Raw genomic sequence first — 19,883 nt, 5'->3', positions numbered from 1 at the left:
AGCACACCAACATGGCACAAGTATACATATGTAACAAACCTGCACGTTATGCACATGTACCCTAGAACTTAAAGTATAATAAAAAAAAATGAAAAGAAAATTTGACATTTGCGACTTAGACTGGAGACATACTGAATTCTCATTTAAGGCATAGCTTTTACATGTAAAGTTATAACCAAAATCAAGCAGGGGAAGGACACTGCATTTGCGTTTTATTCTCAGAACACAGACCTCCCAACTCCATCCCTTCCAGCCACTGCCTGGCAATGTGACACAGCCAACTCACGATTCTGGCAGAAGTCTTCATCAGACCCGTCAGGACACTGCTGCACTCCATCGCAGGCGAGCGTGATGTCAATGCAGCAGCCATCGTCACAGAAGAAGTGGTAGCGTGAGCAAGTGTGCAAACATCCTGTTTGTAAACAAATCTCAAGTCACAGGAGTGCAGGAGAAGTTCAGATTCTCAAGATGTGGATGACAAAGGGGAGTCCATGGGGATGATAAAATCAAGATGGGGATGACAAAGGGGAGTCTGTGGGGATGATAAAATGCATTTGGGGGAAGAGATGCAAATAATCACGCAAACCTAACAGTTTGAGCAACAGGTTCTGAAGAGGTGGGAGGGCTCTTTTTGAGCCTCCCGACTTAATTCTTTGGACTCCTCAGGGGCTCTTGGTCTGAGGGCTGTTCTCCATGCTTGCCTTGCTCAGGAGGTGGCACAGAGAAGCAGCAGTACAGGTCTGTCTTCACCCTTGCTTCCCCGCCTCAGCTGTCTCCCTCTGCATTCATTCGTACACACCATTGTTGGAACCACTTCTGGCTGTCGATTGCTCTGCAAGAGGCCACCTAACACCATCCCGCTCAACGGATGGCAGTTGGCTATGTTTTAACATAACCATTTTATTTATTTATTTACTTACTTACTTAAGATGAGGTCTCACCTTGTTGCCCAGGCTGAAGTTGCAGTGGCGCAATCTTGGCTCACTGCAATCTCTACCTCCCGGGTTCAAGAGATTCTCCTGCCTCAGCTTCTGGAGTAGCTGGGACTACAGACATGCACCACCACACCTGGTTAATTTTTGTATTTTTTGGTACAGATAGGGTTTCACCTTGTTGGCCAGGCTGGTCTCGAACTCCTGACCTCAACTGATCCACTTGCCTCGGCCTCCCAAAGTGCTGGGACTACAGGTGTGAGCCACCATCCCTGGCCCAGAGGTACTATTTTACATATGCTATGTCTTACATTCTTGTTTCCTAAGTAATACTTTTCATTGAGATTAACTTTTTACTACTGAATCCTATTTGTTGATTATCATAACATCTCTGATACTGTAGAGAATAAACAAAATATTTAGTTATGGGCTGGCATGAATTTCGTTTCATGAAATAATGACATTGGCCGGGCGTGGTGGCTCACACCTGTAATCCCAGCACTTTGGGAAGCTAAGGTGGGCGGATCACGAGGTCAGGAGATCGAGATCATCCTGGCTAACACAGTGAAACCCCATCTCTACTAAATATACAAAAAATTAGCCAGGTGAGGTGGTATGCACCTGTAGTCCCAGCTACTCAGGAGGCTGAGGCAGGAGAATCACTTGAGTCTGGGAGGCAGAGGTTGCAGTGAGTCAAGATTGCGCCACTGCACTCCAGCTCAGGCGACAGAAGAAGACTCTGTCTCCAAAAAAAAAAAAAAGAAAGAAAAAAAGACATTTTCTCCCTTCTGGAGTTCTTAGGAGCTTTTAATTTGCAGTGGAATTTATAGGAGTTACAAATATTTTCCTGAAATGCATTTTCCTCTCCCTTGATTAAGCCAACTTTATGACTTAGCTAGATGAGAACCAAGTGACTATCTGGTACTGGCAACATGGACTAAAGCATAAGGCTAGAAGCAGCTCATAGGAGCTCCAGTTTTACAGGGACAGAATGGACTAGACAATTCTCTCAGGAACATGGGGGAGTGGCAGATCACATGACATTCCTTCAAAACCAAATGGCTGAGCAGAGTTCACAAACCCAAGGGAAATCTTGGACATACACTTTTTTTTTTTTTTTTTTTGTAGATATGGGGTGTCACTATGTTGCCCAGGCTGGTCTTGAACTACCAGACTCAAGCAATCCTCCTGCCTCGGCCTCCCAAAGTGCTGAGATTACAGATGTAAGCCACCACGCTCAGCCTTGGACACATCTTTTACTGAGAAGTGGTTAAATCAAGAGGTTGGGAAAGGAGTCTATCTTGGTGTAAGGCAATTTGAAGATATACTGATCCAGGAGGAAGAGAGGTTAAAGAAAATAAATGCTGATAGAAGCTCCTGTGAAAGAAGAGGAAGCAAAGAGCCTGCAGTCATGACTGAGAATATGGGCTGGAGGGAGAGTCAGCTCTGGCCACTGGGAAGAAGCAGTGAGTGGAGGTGGGGGACATGCTGGATATCAAGTGGGATACAGTTCCTCGTCAGGTTTCCTAAATTCATGACACAAAAATCCCAAATATCTCAAGGTTTTATTTATTCCTTGGTGGTTTTGGAGATGGATCCATATTTGTAAATTTTCTGTTTTTGGATTAGCAGCCTCCAAACTTTTTTGATCATGCATCCTGATCAATAATATATTGTTGAACAGGCATCTCCAGTTTATTTATTTATCTATTTATTTGAGACGGAGTCTCGCCGTGTCGCCCAGGGTGGAGTGCGGTGGTACAATCTCAGCTCACTGCAGCCTCCAGCTCCCAGTCTCAAGCAATTCCCACATCTCAGCCTACTGAGTAGCTGGGATTACAGGCGTATCTCACAACATCCGGCTAGTCCAGTTTATTTATAAATAATATGTGCATACTACTGTACTAACATGGGTGTATCTTATGAAATATACTGAAATTTTAAGGAAAAAAATTAAAAATCAACAAAAACATGAACTCTGCTATCTTCTTTCTCACCCTAAAAATGTCTTGAACAACTCAGGGGCATCCTGTTTGGAGACTGCTGAGCTAGATCATGTTGGAAGAGCTTGCTGGCTTGCTGTTTGAATAGATCATTTTCTAAACATGAAAAATGTTCAAAATGTCAACTTATTAAAAATTGAACTAAGTTATATTCATATAAGCAGGGTACCTGCTCATCTGTCTACCTCAGCTGGTGCACCCCTGGTTACCATAACATCTGGGTCATTCATTGCAAGACCAATACATACAGTGGACGGGAGGGAAACACTTGTCTCTTCTGCCTCTATTTTCCAATGTCTCTCTGTGGTGTTTTATTAACTTTAATTCATAGCATGTTATTCCAATATAACCAGTAAGTGATTCTAGACAGCAGTTAGTACTACACCAATTCCTTTTTATTTTCCATATAAAGTTACCCACACAGGACATATACTCAAGCGGCCATCGAGTAAACAAAAATGATTCATGCATCACTCTCTGCCACTTCAAATACAGTTTATTACCATCTTGGAGAAGGGCCAGAAATTTACAGCTGGCAATTTACCTCTGGAGCCCGGAAAGCTGCCTGAGTAAATAAACCAGGGCAAACAAGTGGCTGGTGAGGTGCTGGCCATCTGCTCATATCAGTGCAGGCCCTTCCTCCCTCCCAGGCACCTCAGTTATACAAGAGCTATCCTTTTCTGATTTCTGTGGGGATGACAGGGTATCTGTGTCTTCTTCCCAAGAGTCCTTTCCTCCCAGAGTCAGCACTTGACTCAGACCCTGTCCAGGTGAGTCCTCGTACCCAGGGGGGAAGCCCTCTAGAGGGCGCCCAGTTCTACAGAAGTGAGTCATCCCCACTGGAGCCAGTGTCATGTCTCCACTGGTCCTGGTGGCCAAGGGACCAATGATGTTTTGAGTAGCTGGCTGGCTCTCCTGTCCAGCTGCAATGAATCGGCAGGGCTGATGGAATCCAGGCTGGGCTGGACAGACTCTGTTTACTCGCTATCACTGGTGACCTCACAGTGCTGGCATGGGCTGGAGTTCGGTGCCTGTCCTGTCTGTGAATGGTTACCCTCCTTCTGTAAGTTACAGTAAGCTTAACCCCTGGCTGGGCAGGGAGTGATCAGCCAAACAAATTTTTAATGTCGCCTATGAAAATTACCAAAGTGGACAAGTCCTTAGGATTCTAAATTCTCTAACTCCTTGGAAAATTTCATTTCCAGTATGCATACTAACCTCTGTTTTTGATAGAGGTCTAGATCCAATATAGTACAAGTAAATCACAGTCCTGTTCCAACTCTTTTATCCTCACTCTGCACACTGCTGGCTTAATTCCCATCTAGACCCTGAGTAGTGAATACTGAGAATTCAACAATGTCAGAGACTTACTGCAAGTTTACCAGAGTGATGGCTAGTGACAGGAGGTCAGGGCCACCAGTGCACCACTCTATCCCCAGTGCCTGGCAAGGTCCCTGCACGCTGCATACACTAAGAAAATACATAATGACCGAGTAACAGGATATTTAAATGTACAAGATCTTAGCACCTCTCCAGAAGTGAATCGTGTATGTAGTGAGGGGTTCCCTCTACAATACTACAACATCTTTAGTGTCGCTAAGTTCCATGCAATGGATATTTTAAAAAATTTGATGACCTGATCTTTCTTAGAAATGTAGATGTTAGGCTGGGCACGATGGCTCATGCCTGTAGTCTAAGCACTTTGGGAGGCTGAGGCAGGCAGATCACCTGAGGTCAGGAATTTGAGGCCAGGTTGGCCAACATGGTGAAACCCTGTCTCTACTAAAAATACAAAATTAGCAGGGCATGGTGGTACACGCCTGTAGTCCCAGATACTTGGGAGGCTGAGGCGGGAGAATTGCTTGAACCCAGGAGGCGGAGGTTGCAGTGAGTTGAGATTACACCATCGCACTCCAGCCTGGGCAACAAGAGCAAAACTCCATCTCAAAAAAAAAAAAAAAAAAAGTAGATCTTTAGAAAAGTAAGAAACATAGATGAATGAAGTAAGTTTTACATTGTTACATTGTACAACGGAATGTGACAACCATCAAATGTATTTAAAGTTATATTATTAATATAGCTATGCATCTGTGTAGTCTATGAAAATGTGTAGGCAGTACTTTCAAATTGACGTGTCCTTTGCATATTTCAATTAATTTTAACCGTACTCCTTAGCTGCACTTTCTCTTTCTAATATTTTTGAAGTGATTTATTATATCAGCAATTGATTACACCCAAGAGCCAAGTGTTTCTTCAATCCTGTGGTATGCCTTTTCCTTGTTTTTTTATATGTATTTTTAATTGACAAAAAAGGAGAGTATATATTTATGAGGCACAATGTGATGTTTTGATATATGTTTGCATTGTGGAATGATTAAATCAAGCTAACTGACATATCTATCATCTCCCCTACTTGTAATCTTTTTGTGATGACAACACTTAAAACCTACTCTTTTAGCAATTTTGAAACAGGTAATACATTATCATTAACTACAGTCACCATGGTGTGCAACAGATCACCAGAACCTGTTCCTCCGGTCTCAGTGACACTTTGTACCCTTTGACCAGCGTCTCTCCTTTCCCAGTCGGTCCCCCGCACAGCCTCCAGTAACCACCATTCCACTCTCTGCTTCCACGAGTTCAGCTGGTTTCACTAAACTCCTTAGCTTCCCTCTTGGAACAGATGCATCAAATGGAGCATCCATCTGTAAACAAAGTCCTCTCCCAGAATAGCTGGGCAATTGTCTTTGATGAAGTCAAGAAAAGCGGGAGCATCTCTTCTCATCCCCCAGAGTGCTCCCTCCACCCCAACCCAGTAGCATCAGCTAAGCCCAAAACAGAAGAGAGCCTGCTTTTGTTATTGTATTTTTAGCAAAGACTCTCTCATTCAGCAATAACCAAAAACAAAGTGAAAGAGCACATGGAGCGCAGAGCCAGAAGACAAAGCACCAACCCGATGCCGCCTTCCATAAGCAGTGGGAAGCGAGGGAAGGGCTTTCTTCTCACCTCCTGTGGAGTAGGCCGCATGAAGCACCGTCACTGACACGTTGTCAGAGCTTCTCTGCCCGGCAGTATCCATCACAGTTAGCTGGAAGGTGTAGGTTCCCTCCTGTAGGTGGGACAGCTTCAGGGTTCCTGATTTAGGCACCTGCCACACAGATGTGACACATCACATTGAGCAGCAGTCCTGAGCTCCAAGTCCAACACCATCCTCGACCGAAAGTCCATGTCTTCAGAGCAGTGCCGGGACCTGCCTCTGCACTCCAGCCTGAGGCTGCTGAACTACATCACACGCTGCTGGCAGCTGGCCCACCTTGAACTCATCAGTTCTAGTTTATTTAGGTGGCCAAGACCTTGACTGACAATCCCTTCTCTTGCCTGCAGCAGTTGCTGCTCCAAACCTGCACCTCATCCCCAGCCTCATACTCAGGATCCAGGCCCTTCCGTCTCAGCAGGGGGCCTCATCAGCTTCAGGGAGAAAATCAGGGGCCCTACCTGTACCCACTGTCACCTCCTTCTGAGAGCCGGCAGGGAGCAGCTATCCCTCCTGTGTTCCAGGCCAACCCCTCCTTCTAGTCCTTGCCCTCTTGCTTGCTAGGACTTTTAGAACACTGACACATAGACTCATTTCTCTTTCAAATGGCTCTGCTATTACAATGCCCAAGTGTCTCTCATCCTAAGAAACAAACAAAACAAAAAATAAAAAAATTCCCCGAGCTCCAAGGGCTCGCCAATCACAGCCCCACTTCCTTCCCATCTCCACTTGGCTCGCTGAAAGGCCTCGCTGTGCCGTGCTTGCTCTTTCTGTTGGTTCACTTCCCATTTAGTCTTCGCCCACCTGGTGGAGCTGCTTTCCTCACTGTCCCCCTGAAACAGTGCTGGCAAAAGTCACTCACTGACCTAGCAAAAGTCATCTAGGTGTCAAGACCAGCAATACTATTTTTTAAAAATCCATGTTTGGTTGGGTGTGGTGGCTCACGCCTGTAATCCCAGCACTTTGGGAGGCCGAGGTGGGCAGACAATGAGGTCAGGAGACGGAGACAATCCTGGCCAACATGGTGAAACCCCATCTCTACCAAAAATACAAAAATCAGCTGGGTATGGTGGCGTGTGCCTGCAGTCCCAGGTACTCGGGAGGCTGAGGCAGGAGAATCACTGGAAAACCTGGGAGACAGAGGTTGTAGTGTGCCAAGATCACCCACTGCACTCCAGCCTGGTGACAGAGCAAGACTCCATCTCAAAAAAAAAAAAAATCCATGTTTAACTGGCCCTTTTACTGTATCTGGCCACGCTGGCCACTTTGGCTATTTGAAAACCCCTGCTTCCTTGGCCTCCCTTTCTATCCAAGCTCCCCCACTCATTCCTTGCAGAGGCCCTCCTGGGCTTCAGTTCTGATCACTCCCTAACCCAGGGCTCCATGCTTGCCCTCTGCTCTCCCAACATTCACAGGTAGCTTGCTGAGCACACTGGAACAACAGCTTCTAAGGCTCAGCTCTGTGGTAGGATTTTGCTGGACATTCAGCCAAAAGACTGTTTCTTCAGCTTTCCTAATGATTCTATTACCCATTTAATATTCTACTTAAAAAAATTCATTTCTGCTTAAATGAACTAGTTTGGATAGTGTCCTCTGCCAAATGCTGACCATTCGACATGCTATTACATTGATGCATTAATAATGGACTTTTGAAATTACAGAAGATTGCACTATTATAAGAACCATCTGCTTGTTTTTAATTAGGGAATCCTAGAATTTGGACTGACTTAGGCTTAGAGGATTTGTCAACACTACATATACACACCCACAGGATGCTTCACAATCATTTAGAGGTGATACAATGAGATACCGTGGTTGTCATATTTTATGCCACTTTAGCTAAGATATGGATTTCCAGGTCCCAGCCTCAGACAGTCAGAGTCAGTGGGTTGGTCAGGAGAGCGGGACCCAGGATTCTACACTTACCCAGCCCACCCCGGTGACCTATGATCCACACTGAAAGAAACACTGGTGCGTGGTTAAGAGCACAGAAGCGTGTCCAATAGACATGGGTTTGAATGCCAGCCCTATCCTATACCAGCTGGGTGATGATGCACAAGTCACTTAATGTCGCTAAACCTCAGTTTTTTTTTTTCATTTGTAAAATGGAAATAATAACAGTACCTACCTGATGAGGATCAAATAAGGTAACTCATGTAAAAGAGCTGCGCCTGGCCCATAGTAAGCGCTTAAATATATCCATTGTCTCCACTGGTTGATTCTTATCTCTAACTGAACGACATTACACAATGACTCTTTACAGATAAAGAAATGAATCCCCATGAAGTGATTTTCATTCACTGAGACAGTGACAGAATTGAGACCTCGAGTTGTAAAACAGTCTACACTGGCCTACAAGCTGTCCATCACTTTCCCTGCAAAAGCCTTACTCTGGAGGGCTGGCAACGATGGCCACCTGCCCTTTGTTGTTTATTTCAAAGAGATGTTAAGCAGTGCTCACTGCCATGCTGTTACATTACCTTGAGGCCCAACTACACTGAGAGAATGCCAAACGGGTCCGTTATGTGAGTGCTAAAATACTAAGGGCAGCAGAGAGCACTCTAATGACAGTAAGAGAATTTCCAAAGAGCCTGGAGTGGGCCACTGATGCTAGGAATCAGAACCCACTGAAATAAAAGTGGAAGTCAGTCTGAGACTCAGGACAAGACCGGATAAGGTCTTATTCTGATCGGATAAGACTTGGGGCTCAGGTCTTATCTGTCGGATAAGACCAGATCTCATCCAGTCAGATAAGATCAGAGAATCAGATAAATAAGACTAAAAACAAGACTAGAACTCTGGTTTGAGACCTCAAGATTGCATTTAATGATCCCTCTTTCATATCTCATCTCCAATCCATCGGGAAATCCCACGGGGTCTGCCTTAAAAACACATCCAGAATTTGACCATGTATCACCCTGTCCACGGGTACCACCTTGCTCTGACCCCACCCTGTCTCTTGCCTGGGTCACTGCAGTGGCCAGGAGGCCTGAGCTCTGGTAGGACCAGAGCCTGATGTCTCCTTTTTTCTGGAAACTTTCCCTCCTACCTCCATCTGCAGTGAGAGGAGGGTCAGTTATGGCCTCTTCCTATGGGCACCAGGCTGAACCAAGGTGAGACAAAGACAGGGTAAGGTGCAGGTGGTGAAGCTCAGAGCTGCCTAAGTGGAGGGGTGGGCGGGTATGTGGCAGGCTCTGGCTCTCTTTAAGCCTGGCTCAGAACCAGGCAGACCTTGCTGGCGGGCAGCAGTACAATAGCTTACGCCCTCATTTACTGTCTCTTGGGACTGAGGAACACAAGGGAGCATGGCTGCAAATGACAGGCATGCTGGAGAATGTCTAGGTGAGGCCCTGCAGCCTTCAGTCAAGTAAGGTGAAACGAGAAAGCTGCTCTGTCCCAGCTGCTCAGCCTGAAAGCAGACAGGAAGCCCTGAGACTGCCAGGGACCAGCAAGTGCTGGCCCCCCGCCATGGTATGTGAGTGGAGGGGTGGGCTGCAGGATTGATTCAGAGCAGAGATTTAGAAGGTGGGTGTGACAGGGGGACGCCGAGTCATGACCAGATTCTGAGCGTGGCCATCGGAGTGGAGACAAAGTTAACAGAGATTTTAAAAAACACCAAGGGGCCGGGTATGGTGGCTCACGTCTGTAATCCCACCACTTTGGGAGGCTGAGGTGGGTGGATCAGTTGAGGCCAGGAGTTTGAGACCGGCCTGGCCAACATGGTGAAACCCCATCTTTACTAACAATACAAAAATTAGCCAAGTGGTGAGTGCCTGTAGTCCCAGCTATTTGGGAGGCTGAGGTATGAGAAACTCTTGAACCCAGGAGGTGGAGGTTGCAGTGAGCCGAGATTGCACCACTGCATTCCAGCCTGGGCGACAGAGGGAGACCCTATCTCAAAATAAATAAAATAAAATAAAATAAACCAAGGAAGCACTGAGGCCAGGGAGCTGGATGTGCCATCCATGAGGCTGCTGGCGTCACCCTGTGCCAGAGCTCCCTGCAAGTCAGTGAGTCACTGAGCTTCCGGGCATCAAAACTCAGAGTGCCAACGTCAGACTAAAACTCTGCAGGCCTGCAGTTCACTAGGAAGCCTCTTGTCAACACTGGGGCTGAAAGGACAGAGCATCCCTGGGTCAGGGGCCATCCCCACACCTGGCCTTGGCATGCTTCCCCACTGCCTGCCCAGGCACTGCCTCTCTGATGCAGCAACACTGGGTCCAGATGCAGATTATGATAATCACCTCAGCCTCCTGAGCACACTCCAATTTAGATCTATCCAGATTAAGTGTCCCTTCTCTAGCTCCTTTCATTTCTTTAGCTAACGAGAGCTGTCTCTCTTTGCACTCGGTTATTTAGAAGATGCAGAACTGTCACATGGATGCTTTTCCTTTAAGGGCCCAGGTGACCCTTCTATACATTTTCTCCCATTAAGATGACATTGGAGAGGGGGTTTAAAGTGTTTGACAGACATGTTTCAAGTTTCAGGATAAAAAACTATCTACATAGGTACACACAACATATCCAATTTGTAACCTGGAAACAGACATGATCATGAAACCAGGAGCTTCCAATCTCTGCTCAAGATCCCTGTTCAACAGTAACAGCCTTTGGTGGTTAGCTTCTGGCCAAATCAATGAATGACTCAGCCTGTTTTCTGACTCAACCCCATCTTCCTAGCTAGGAATTTAGTGGCTAGGAATACACGTTTGGGCTTCTCATATACGTATAGACTAAATTACACACACACACACGCATGCGCGCACACACACACACATTGTATATACTTGGTTACAAAAACTTAGTAGTACCTATTTAAAAAAATTATGTACAGCAGGTAGGCCAGGATGCAGTTAGTTTTAATTTAATAATGAAGTTGTTGGTTTAAATAATGTCCATCCTTTAGCAAGCTTCCTTACGTGTGGTTTTCTGAAGTCACTGCTGTAGACTGAATGGCTGAGTGCCCTCCCAAGGTCACATGTTCAAACCTAATGCCCAGTGTGATGGCATTTGGAGATACGTGCTCATGAATGAAGGGCATGTTAGTGCCCTTATAAAAGAGGCCCCATATTATTAAAAAGTAAAAAACAAAACAAAAACCACTAGATGCTGGTGGAATGCTTACACAGTGCTGGTGGGAGTGCAAATTAGTTCACCCATTGTGGAAAGTGGTGTACTGTGGAAAGTAGTGTGACAATTCCTCAAAGAACTAAAAACAGAACTATCATTTGACCCAGCAATCCCATTACGAGATATATACCCCCAAAAATACAAACTGTTCTACTGTAAAGACACATGCACGCATATGTTCACTGCAGTGCTATTCACAATAGCAAAGATATGGAATCAACCTAAATGCCCAACAATGGTAGACTGGATAAGGAATATGTGGTACATATACATCATGGAATACTATGCAGCCATAAAAAACAACAAGATCATGTCCTTTGCAGGAACATGGATGGAACTGGAGGTCCTTATTCTCAGCAAACTAACGCAAGAACAGAAAACCAAATACCACATGTTCTCACTTGTAAGTGGGAGCTAAATGAGAACACACAGACAGAGAAAGCGGGACAGCAGAATGCTGGGACCTACTTGAGGGTGGAGGATGGAAGGAGGGAGAGGTTTAGAGAAAAAAAAAACCATTGGGTAATATGCTTAATACCCAGGTAAGGATACAATCTGTACACCAAGCCGTTAAGTCATAAGTTTATCTATATAACAAACCTGCACATGTACCCCTTAACCTAAAATAAAAGTTAAAATACATTTAAATATAAAATAAAAGAGACCCCAGAGGGCTGCCTTGCCTCTTTCGCCTTATGAGGATGCAGTGGGAAGACGGCTGGTCATAAACTAGGAAATGGGTCCTCACTAGACACCAAATCTGATTGTATCTTGATTTTGGATTTCTCAGCATCCAGAACTGAAAGAAATTCATTTCTGCTCTTTAGAAGCCACTGAGTTACAGTGTTTTATTACAGCAGACCAAATGGACTAAGATAATCATTTAGCTAGAAACTTTTAAGCAACTGACGAATGTAATGTAAGTCAACGTACTGATTTATGAATTCCAAATCTCCTTGAATATCCTACTTTGTATCATGTTCCTAAATGTCATATTTTACATTCTGACTTCAGATTTAAATGTATTATGTTTAATAATCATGAAAGTCAGTGTCATTTAATGGGCTACCTGAAAAATATGTGTCATGTTGCATTTTGATGTATTATAAATATTCAGTTAAGTGGATGTAAAATATCCTGTTCAAGGGCAGAAAATATATAACTTTAAATCCAGTGGATAGCCTCTTGGTTCTGACCAATCATCTATTCTGTCTTCACAAATGAAAAACACAGATCAGGTGCTGTGGCTCATGCTTTTAATTTCAGCACTTTGGCAGGCCAAGGAGGGAGGACTACTTGAGCCCAGGAGTTTGAGATCAGCCTGGGCAGCATAGTGAGACCTCATCTCTACAAAAAGTTAAAAAAACAAAATTAGCCATGACTATAGTCCCAGCTATTCAGGAGGCTGAGGTGAGAGGACTGCTTGAGGCTACAGTGAGCTATGATTGTGCCACTGCACTCCAGCCTGGGCAACAGAGTGAGACCCTGTCAATGAATGAATGAATGAATAATGAATGAACGAGACAAGTCAGGAACATGAGCTTTCCTGTATGCTTAGCGTCTAGTACAGTACTGGACACATACCAGATGCTTAAAAATTCGCTATTAATTGTTTCTTAACTAATCTGATAGCATAATTCCTTGCAGGTTGAATACCTGTCTGGGTCACTTGGACATGCAAAGATGGGCCCTAGAGCCTGATCTTAAAGTATCACGAGACAAAGGGAGAGATCACTACTCTGCCTGAGAAGAGAGAACAAGGATAAGGAGCCCATGCAGATGGTGGAGAGCAGAGGAGATGAGAGGAGGGATGAATGGCTCAAGAAGAGGAGGAGGTGGGCGCTCAAGGGAGAGCCCAATGAATGGACGCTCCTGGGTGCTAGGGACAGTCAAGGGACTTAGGAACAAGGGCATCCAACATCAGGTTTTAACTGTTTTGCTGTGTGACTGCCCTCCCTCCATTCCCAGCAACTTTCAAACTTAGCCCCATTTTGCAGCTTGAGGGCGGAATGCATCAGTGTTCCAGTCAGCAGGAAGTCATTCTCAGAGAAAAAGGAATTTGATTTGAGAGGCCCAATTCTCCTGGCAGAAATGTTGGGGTGTGAAATCAGGCTGCTCAAGTTAAAGGGGTCAGAGGTATAGCTCCTGAAGGTTAAATACTGTTAAAGGAAAATTCTCAAAATGGTAAAGCTATGACTCTCACACAAATATAGCATGAATATTTTTCAAAGACATTAGTTAAAGAGGGAACCAATAAGGTGTTCAACTGATTTAAAGAATCTGAAGACTACATATATACAGTCAATCATGAATGCGAAAAAGAAGTTGCTAGGAGATGCAAAACTGAAATGGGTTTGCTAATCAGTACTGAAATGAATCTATTAATAGATTGGTTAGTATCTACATGTACTAAAATGTCATGTTTGAAATGTTATTTTCTCCAGGGTAAAAGTCAGTTACCCCTATATACCAAATTTTTGTTTTTTTTGCATTTCTATGGACAAGAATCATTTGGTTACTATCAGTTTTCTGCAACTTACAGATGTTAACCCTGAAGGATCCACTAACCAACCCCAGCATTCCATTGAAAGGTACTTGGTAATCTTTTGCCCACCTCAAAGTCTTCCACAGTGTTTCCTGACAGTCTTCATCCACCAAATGGGGATGTGCCTACAAGTGAGGGTGTCCCAGTCGATCACAGAGCTCTCTAAGCTGCCTGGCACTCAGTGGGTGCTCAACCCATGGGGGCTTTGATTGTGATGAAGTCTCAGCAGGATGAGTGTTAACTTTGGGGGACATTCATGAATGTATATCATTCTAAGACAGTTACAAATTGGTAACAGATGCTTCCCCTAGTGTAGGCTCTGTCATTTAGATGGTTTCATAACTTGAGGTCTACCTGCCGTCGCTGTTACACACATGATTGAAAAAATGCAGCACGAACCTATTGTGTGATGTAGCTGCTAACATAGTCCATGTAATGAAGCTCATTAATAGAAGCAGAGGCAATATCTGGATCACAGGAGGTAATGGATGAGTCAGAAAACCAAAGTTTAAATATGGGGTTCAATTAGGGGTATTAGATGTTAAGAAGGGTATGGATTAATACGAGAAAATCCAGACAAGGCAGGATAGTGGTGGGCCTGAAAATCAATTCATATGAGGAACATCTGACAAATCATGGGGTGCTGAGTTCTGAGAACAGCATACCAAGTGGTAATGTTCTTTTTTTTTTTTCCCAAAGACCTCCAAAACTTTTACGCAGGATAAAAAGATGAGTTCAGTGTTTTTCCAAAGGGAAGACCCAGCACCAATGCACAGAAGGAAGGGGAGGCACAGCCTGCTTGCCCAATACAGTGATGAGCAATGTCATGGACATGACGTGAAGTAGTGAGCTTCTGCCCTTGGAAAAGTCAGGCAGACGGTAGATGAGCCTTGGAAGAGGTGTTGTGGAAGGCGCTCTTGTTTGGAGGAGAGGCTGGGAAGGATGCTGGATGTATTAGTCCGTCCTCACACTGCTATAAAGAACTGCCCAAGACTGGGTAATTTACAAAGGAAAGAGGTTTAACTGACTCACAGTTCTGCATGGCTGGGGAGGCCTCAGGAAACTTACTAGAACAATCGTGGCAGAAGGCGAAGGGGAAGCAAGGCACCTTCTTCACAAGATGGCAGGAGAAATTACCCAACACTTATAAAACCAGCAGATCTCGTGAGAACTCACTATCATGAGAACTCACTATCCTGAGAACAGCATGGGGGAGACCACCCCCAGGATTCGATAACCTCCACCTGGTCTCTCCCTTGACAGATGGAGATTATGGGGATTACAATGCAAGATGAGATTTTTGGGTGGGGACAAAGGCAAACCATACTGGACAAGGGTGAGTCCAATTCTAACACAATATAATCGGGGAGTAAAATCACTCTTACTTAAATCAGTGGTGAGGGACTTCCTGATTTGTTTTTGTTTTGGTTCCAGTAGAATATAAATCAGTGCCTCCTTACCTCACCCTCTTTCTCCACTTCCCCTAACTGAAGTGGTTTGGATGCCGCTTATCTGCCTAAGTCAGGAAGTGCTTATTTGCCTAAGCCAGCAATTCACCCTGACAGGGTGAATAAAAACCCGCTTGTCTCACCACTCAAGACTTCCTGAGCATAGGCAGCCACCGGGCACATGGCTGATTTCCTCGGCGGCAATCCCAGGAGCCCCCGGCTGGAGCACCGCATGCTGGCCTCCCTCCCTCACAGGCCTAGTGCACCCCAGCAGACCTCGCTGCCAGGTAAGCTGTTTACTTTCTGGCTCGTGTGAAGGATAAGTTCATCCTATTGTTATTGTCCTCTTTAGACTCTTGTAGTTTTCAAATTTTCTACCTGGATCTTGAGCTAAGAAAAAGAAATAGAACTTTAAAAAAGTAATCTGAGTCATTAAAACAAAGTATGAGTCTTTTTCCTTGAAGTGTCTTTGTCCTCTAGACAAGTCACAAACATCAGCAAGAAGGAGGGTAGGCTCCAAGACAAATGATCGAGATTGCTGCTCACTCAGCAGAAAAGCACACTGAGATAATAAACCATTTTGGCACAATCCATTTTACACATTCTTCATTTTATGCCTTCTGCTAGTGTACAGACATTTAGGGAGCATGAAGTGGCAGGACATTACAAAAGACCACTTCACTGAAATACCTGTTTTTGTTAGCAGTGACAACATGTGTTACCTTCATGTCCACTGACGGGTCCCCCTGCAGCAGCGTCCACTCATACTGGACGATGGCGTGGTCATCTGTGCTCTCGCGGCCGTCTAGAACCACCCCGTCTGTGGGCAGATGCAGAACCACATCCTGCCCAGCCTTGCTAAGTGGAGGCGCATCCTTTTCTAAGAAAGAAAATAAATAATTCATAAAAGATGATTTCTTATTTTTTCTAATTTATGAAGAGAGGTATCTTGTTTGCTGAATAGATATGATGCAGCAAAGAACTGCTAAGAGAATGCATATTAAATGGAAATGGTTTTTCTATTTATTTTAAGACTGTGGAATTTGCTATAATATGCGCAGGAGAGGCTGCGTGGAGTGCTGGCTGGTAGCAATTTTGGGGACAAGGCAGCATACTAGGTCCCACCAATGTATAAATACGGAGAAGCAGTTTTATTTTCTAGAGTGGATTTTTCACTTAATTTTAAAATCACTTAAGTTCAAAGTACTATTAAATAAATTTATTTTAAAAGATTATTATTATTTTGAGATGGAGGTTTGCTCTTATTCCCCAGATTGGAGCGCAATGGCGCGACCTCGGCTCACTGCAGCCTCTGCCTCCCAGGTCCAAGCGGTTCCCCTGCCTCAAGTAGCTGGGATTACAAGTGTGTGCCACCACATCCTGCTAATTATTTTTTGTATTTTTAGTACAGACAGGGTTTTGCCATGTTGACCAGGCTGGTCTCGAACTCCTGGCCTCAGGTGATCCAACTGCCTCGGCCTCTCAAAGTGCTGGGATTACTGGCATGAGCTACTGCGCCTGGCCTTGAAAAGATTATTAAAACAAACCTGAAAAACACCAAATTCACCTCTAATATGGATTTTCTTTTTTTCTTATCTTCAAGCTTTAAAAATAGGAGTGATATAAAGTATTCAATGAATGGAAAATATATTAAGTTTGAAAAGTTAAGGCAGATTCTCAGAGCCATACAAAATAAAGCCTGCATCGAAATTCTCTGGAATTCAATTTTTCATCTAGGAAAACTGAAGAGGTCCACCGCTTCTAATACCTAATTTATTTTTTATTTTTTTATTTTTTTTGAGACGGAGTCTCACTCTGTCGCCCAGGCTGGAGTGCAGTGACGTTATCTCCTCTCACTGCAAGCTCTGCCTCCTGGGTTCACGCCATTCTCCTGCCTCAGCCTCCCAAGTAGCTGGGACTACAGGCACCTGCCACCATGCCCGGCTAATTTTTGTTTTGTAATTTTTTTTTTTTTTTTTTAAGCCAGGATGGTCTTATCACGTTAGCCAGGATGGTCTTGATCTCCTGACCTCGTGATCCACCTGCCTCGGCCTCCCAAAGTGCTGGGATTACAGGCGTGAGCCACCACACCTGGTCTCTAATAACTAATTTTTATAACAGAAGCCAGCATGCTCAGATGACTACAACAGCAAAACAAATCTGTATTTACCTTTGTTTTTGTTTTGTTTTGTTTTGCTTTTGAGACGGGGTCTCTATCACCCAGGCTGGTGCACAATCATAGCTTACTCATTGTAGCCTCCAATTCCTGGGCTCAAATGATTCTCCTGCCTCAGCCTCCGGAGTAGTTAGGACTGCAGGTATGCGCCACCACGCCCAGCTATTTTCACTCTTTTGTAGTGAGAGTTGCCCAGGCTGGTCTTGAACTCCTGACCTCAAGTGACCCTCCCACCTCAGCCTCCCAAAGTGCTGGAATTACAAGTGTGAGCCACTGCACCCAGCCTAAATTTACCTTTAACCTAGAATGGTACTAAGTAATATAAGGTTAATTACATTTATTTCAATATTAATACTTGACTGACAGCTGCTACAGGGATGACTGAAAGGATAAGCTACACAAAGAAAACATTTCTAAGAGCATAGTTACCAAAATTTTAATTGATGTAAGCTTCTTAGTAAATTCACCCAAATGCACACATATTTTAAAGCAGCAGCAACAGAACTGGAAAAACTTTACAGGTTTGTGTAATACACCCTCTTTGGCATCCACTTCCCCATTCCTTCAGTGCCAAAGCTCCGGTTCGAGTGCTGGCTGGGCTTGCCCCTCTTTGGCTCACCCTGCACAGTGCTGCAAGGCACCGCCTCTCCTCCTGCTTTTGAGCCCATCACTTTCCTCCACAGGGGCCAATGTTGCTACCTAAACAAACTTCTAAAGGGCCAAGCCAGGCATCCCAGTGCTTGAGTTTCAGGGCTTACTGGAATCCCACCTCAGTTTCTCATTACAGAACAAAGGGTGACCACTCTTGATACATTGCAACTGAAATGACTCTTCTGGAATGCTAATCTGACTGGGTCATTCTGCCAGCAGGAAAAACCCTTCAGCAAGTTACCATTGCCTTTCAGATGTTTAGGACCTAACCCTCCAGGATTCTCTTCTCTTCTAGTGGTTCCCTCAATGCCCAGCACCAATGCCATTAGCAGCCAGAGCAGCCAGTTTCCACTGACCCTTTCCATGCACACTCAAGCTGGAGAAACTGGTGCCTGAGTACAAGGCCTGGAATGTGAAAGCAAATACATTAAGACTCACCTGGATTTTCTCAGACCCTAACATCTGATCGAAGGCATTCTTACACCTTGTATCAGGGCCACTTACAATTAAAGAAATCTTTCCAAGGCTCTAGAGAAACTTTCCAGACCCCAGACCCTAAAGATTAGAGTGAATGAAACACTCCTGCTTGTAGGTGCGCACTCTCACGCAGGCATAGAGATGGAATCGAATGTAAATAAACACTGAAGAAAAACTTGTAACTTTGAGTTGGTCTGGCGAGTTACTCCAACCATCTTCCTGCCACCAGTTGCAGAAATAAACTCCCTTCTTTCCCAGTCTGTCTGCATTTCATTATCAGACCGTGAGAAAAAGCAGCCGGATCTTGTCCATCCAGGAACAAGGAGATTTATGTGAGGGGCCTAGGGCTCTTAGAGATGGGGCTTTTCTGAATGAGAATGCTGCTGCCAGTCACAAAGGGAAGATGCCTTTTTTTAAAGCACATTACAAGGAATTAAGCACAGTTGCTTTTTACATCCTATTATTAACTATGGAGAAGACATGTCCCATTTTTCCAGTCACTTAACAGTGAGGACTAGTAACTGTGATTTAAATAAGCCAAGTAAACAACGCGCTGCCTAGGAAGAAACTTGCTCTTCTGCCTTTTTCCACCTCTGAGGGGACACGGGGTTTTGCATGTTGGCCAGGCTGGTCTCTAACTCTTGGCCTCAAGTGATTCACCCGCCTTGGCCTCCCAAAGTGCTGGGGTTAGTTATGAGCCACCGTGCCCAGCCTCTTACAGTAATCTAAACTTTAAATTTTTTTTCTATGGCATATTCTTTGTTTATTTTCCTTCTAAAAGGTTTCCTCTGGGTTTATAGGAAAGCTCACGTAGGCAGTGTCAGTTTCTTCCAGGTAAGTACTGTGAACATAGAGAAGAGACTTTTGTTTCTTTGCTGCTGGGATATTTTGGTCTGTGTTTGAGCAGAGAGGATGTGTGTGGAACAGTCGTTGTGGGCCTCAGCGATGCTGGTGGGGGTCCAAGTGAAAGTGCCGCCTGCCTCCACTTCAGCGGGAAAGCTACGGAGTCCTTCCCAGTGTTTGCCTCAAGGTCAAGCAGTCACAGGGTGACTCTTTAATACCTGCTCCCCTGACAAGGGTTCTGAGCCTCATCTAAGGTAGAGGTGGGGAGGGAGGCAGGATGTGATAGACATGATAGACACAGATTTCCCGACTCTCTTAATGGATCCACAGGTTTTGGAGAATGCACACTTCCAAAGGGGCTGAGCTCTGCCCCCATCTTGCTGATATCATTCGTGCTATTACAAATCAAACAGCAACAGGGCAAGATTAAACACACAGAGTATGACCACACGTGGGTACAATCAAGGTCTCTTATTCCCTCCATGACATTCATGTCCAACCACTACCATTTTTGTGCCTCCTGTATGTGTCCTGATTCTCTTCTTCAGAGAATCTACAAAGAGTCAAACCGTCGAATCAGCATCATTTTTAGTCCTTAAGAAACATGCTTTAAAGTTTCCTATTTTCTTTTTCTTTTTTTTTTT

At 44.6% G+C, this 19,883-nt stretch overlaps 1 protein-coding gene across 1 annotated transcript in view; it reads right to left on the bottom strand.

Moving 5' to 3' along the window:
* LRP11 (low density lipoprotein receptor-related protein 11) overlaps positions 1-19,883 on the bottom strand; it is a 48,605-nt gene that overhangs the window by 25,888 nt on the left and 2,834 nt on the right. The window contains exons 2-4 of the mRNA XM_011947368.1: positions 15,815-15,972; positions 5,942-6,083; positions 287-412 (exon numbers count right to left, since the gene is read on the bottom strand). Of these exons, the coding sequence (XP_011802758.1) occupies positions 287-412; positions 5,942-6,083; positions 15,815-15,820 (274 nt within the window). The 5' untranslated portion in view covers positions 15,821-15,972. The remainder of the gene's footprint in view (positions 1-286; positions 413-5,941; positions 6,084-15,814; positions 15,973-19,883) is intronic.

Source organism: Colobus angolensis, unplaced genomic scaffold (genome assembly GCF_000951035.1).
Source record: "Colobus angolensis palliatus isolate OR3802 unplaced genomic scaffold, Cang.pa_1.0 Scaffold263, whole genome shotgun sequence".
NCBI classification, from domain to species: Eukaryota; Metazoa; Chordata; class Mammalia; order Primates; family Cercopithecidae; genus Colobus; species Colobus angolensis.
This window is presented reverse-complemented; position numbering and strand designations above follow the sequence as displayed.